The 2985-nt window shown below is 39.1% G+C and overlaps 1 protein-coding gene across 1 annotated transcript in view; it reads right to left on the reverse strand.

Moving 5' to 3' along the window:
- TAF3 (TAF3 RNA polymerase II, TATA box binding protein (TBP)-associated factor, 140kDa) overlaps positions 1–2985 on the reverse strand; it is a 199579-nt gene that overhangs the window by 37476 nt on the left and 159118 nt on the right. Inside the window, exon 4 of the mRNA XM_011974946.1 lies at positions 1838–1920. Within this exon, the coding sequence (XP_011830336.1) occupies positions 1838–1920 (83 nt within the window). The remainder of the gene's footprint in view (positions 1–1837; positions 1921–2985) is intronic.

The raw sequence follows: 2985 nt of genomic DNA on the forward strand, positions 1-2985 counted from the left end.
GTTTCACTGTGTTAGCCAGGATGGTCTCGATCTCCTGACCTTGTGATCCACCCGCCTTGGCCTCCCAAAGTGCTGGGATTACAGGCGTGAGCCACCGCGCTTGGCTGCTTTTTATTTTTAGAGACAGGGTCTGGCTCTGTTGCCCAGGCTGGAGTGCAGTGGGCATAGTCATAGCTCACTGTAGCCTTTAACTCCTGGCCTCAAGTGATCTTCCTGCCTCAGCCTCCCAAGTAACTGGGACTATAGGCACGGCCCACCACACCTGGCTTTTCAATGCCTTTTAACAAACCTTATTCCTCTAAAGGGTATGAGCAAGCCAAATTTCTGTGTGGGAGTCAAGATTAAGTAATGGTGAGTTACTGAGAAATGGGAATAAATATAAACTGCAGGAGAAAAGTACTTGTTGAATGACGGATAACAGCATCTTCCTCTTAGAGAGATGAGCCCATATGCAGAATTTGTATGGAGATGGAAGAGTTACTTTGGTTGGGTCTTCTCTGAGCCCTACTGGTTAAGAGATGAGGACATTCACGGTTCTGTAGGTAACATAGGTGCCCTGGTATACCAGAGAGCTGGTTTGAAAAGCACTGAATCCACAGGATTTTTGCTGCATTTCCTAGGTCTCTACCAGCACAACCAAAAAGAGTAATGTGGAAATTATCCAGAGAATTTAGGTGAGAAAAACAGAAGCCATTGGATTTTCTCCTTTAAATCTTCAGAGGGGTATACACTCCCCTGGAAAACCAAGTTGCCTCTCTGCTCACATTCATCAGAATCATGCTGGACTTTTTCTTTGCACTATACATGGAGTTGATAGAAGCAACAGTATCAATACATGTAACTTTTAAGATGAAATAAACCAGTGAGAATACAAAGCAAATTTTCTGTCCTCTACTAAATAAATTCATGGCTCCTACTCTCACTTTTATGGCTAAAAACTGAATGTAAATGGAAGGCCTTCTAAGCCTATTTTCCACACAGTATTTGATTGCAATGTAAACTGCATTTTCAGGCTTAACGGGAAAAATAAGGTTGTAGAATTTTTATCTTGTGTATTTTATTTAAATAATGCATAATACGCTTTTAAAACAAGGGGAATGATTTTCAACGTGAGTTACCAAAAAAAAAAATCAATGTTTCATTACCTTATTAGGATCAGGTAAGAGCACTGTAGGCCTTAATGCCTCCCCAAAAAATGAATAAAAGAAAACTATCCAACAGATTAACTGTAAAGACGAGTGGGTTGATATGATGATTCCATGAAAATTAAGACAAATAAACAGCAAATGTGGGGTTTACATTTCTAGTGCTTTCTTTAAAAAAAAAGAGTGGACTAAGTCATCAGTTGTGACTATTACATTCTGTCTCTCCAAGCCTTTGGTGTATCTTTGTTTTACAGGTACAGAATAAAACCATGTGTCATCTGAGCAAAAAGAGAATCTTTGTTCTTTGTCATGGTGATAGCTACTATGTACTTGAGAAAGTGCAGCATTGCATCTACCTGGGCGTAATGTGGCAGGAAGTCCATTCGGTACAGAGTTTCTTACCTTTCAGATACCTGGTACCTTAAACACTACGTAGAAATGATGTCAGCTGCTAGTTTTTAACAAAGAGAAAAAGAACAAGAAAAAAACAATCCTCTAGGTCAAATAAAGTGAAAAGCATTTACTCTGTGGAAGAAACCAATAAAAATGTGAAAACGAAGAGTTCTAAAAATAAAGCTTGACCCCACATGTTCATACCTGGAAGAAGCCTGTGGAGTTCTAAGTCCATTAGGAAAGGGTAGAGAAGGTTACGTTTCATTTGTTTCACTCTGACTCAAAACGTTTATACTTACATCTTGTCTTGGCCAGCACCAACTCGGAGAGTTAATCGGGGGATAACCGGACTCGGGGCCAGAGCGACTGGTTCCACTTTTATCTGTGGAAATTAGCACGTTAAAGTTCAATATGGTTTTTCAACAAAAGTACCTCCTACCACTTCTCCTGCTCCCCCACTCCCACAAACTGAGTAACAAAGTTGAAGTCTTAAATATGGCAAAAATGTTAGACAGACAATCCCGGCCATTCTGTGTTTTTGTTTCTCAACAACTGAAGGCTATCTGGCATCATGAGAAATTCTACAAACTTTAATCACATTATGTAAATATGGTAGTTATTTCTATTTGTTTGGGTTAACTTTTGGACTTAATTATATTGTTAAAAATTTTAAACAAAAATTGTTACCCAGATCATTTTTGGTGCAGCATTTAAATAATTACCAGACTTAATGTAAATAGAAAAAAATGCAATGATGTCTTCCCTATAAGATAAAAGCATCTCTTTATGAAACTTGACAAACATTAAACTCATCTTAAGTTTGCATTATCAAATGAGAAAGTTGAAATACTAAGTGTAATTGTTCCATTCAACTGTTCAATTTTTGGCTAGAGGTAAAACAATCTGAAATGCTGTAAACAAAATCTATGTAACTGAGGTGCATCTTATGTAACATGGTGATAGTATTGGTGAAAAACCTCAAGTTCTACAAAATTGAACACTAAAAATAAACAGGACTAATGGAAAAAATAAGAATGGAATATGTATATCACTCAAAACCCATGCAACTTTGGTAAACTGAGCCATAATGAATCAATGATTTGTATCGGAAAAATAGCACAAAAAGCACACAAATAGCACACACACACACAAAAACCCACCACCGGGTGTGGTGGCTCACACCTCTAATCTCAGCACTTTAGGAGGCCGAGGCAGGCGGATCACAAAGTCAGGAGTTCGAGATCAGTTTGGCCAACATGGTGAAACCCCGTCTCTATTAAAAATACAAAAAATTAGCCGGGCGTGGTGGTGGGCACCTGTAGTCCCAGCTACTCAGGAGGCTGTGGCAGGAGAATGGCGTGAGGGCGGAGCTTGCAGTGAGCTGAGATCGCACTACTACACTCCAGCCTGGGTGACAACATGAGACTCTGTCTCAAAAAAAAAAAAA

The sequence above is a fragment of the Mandrillus leucophaeus genome, unplaced genomic scaffold, assembly GCF_000951045.1.
Source record: "Mandrillus leucophaeus isolate KB7577 unplaced genomic scaffold, Mleu.le_1.0 Scaffold15, whole genome shotgun sequence".
Lineage (NCBI taxonomy): Eukaryota > Metazoa > Chordata > Mammalia > Primates > Cercopithecidae > Mandrillus > Mandrillus leucophaeus.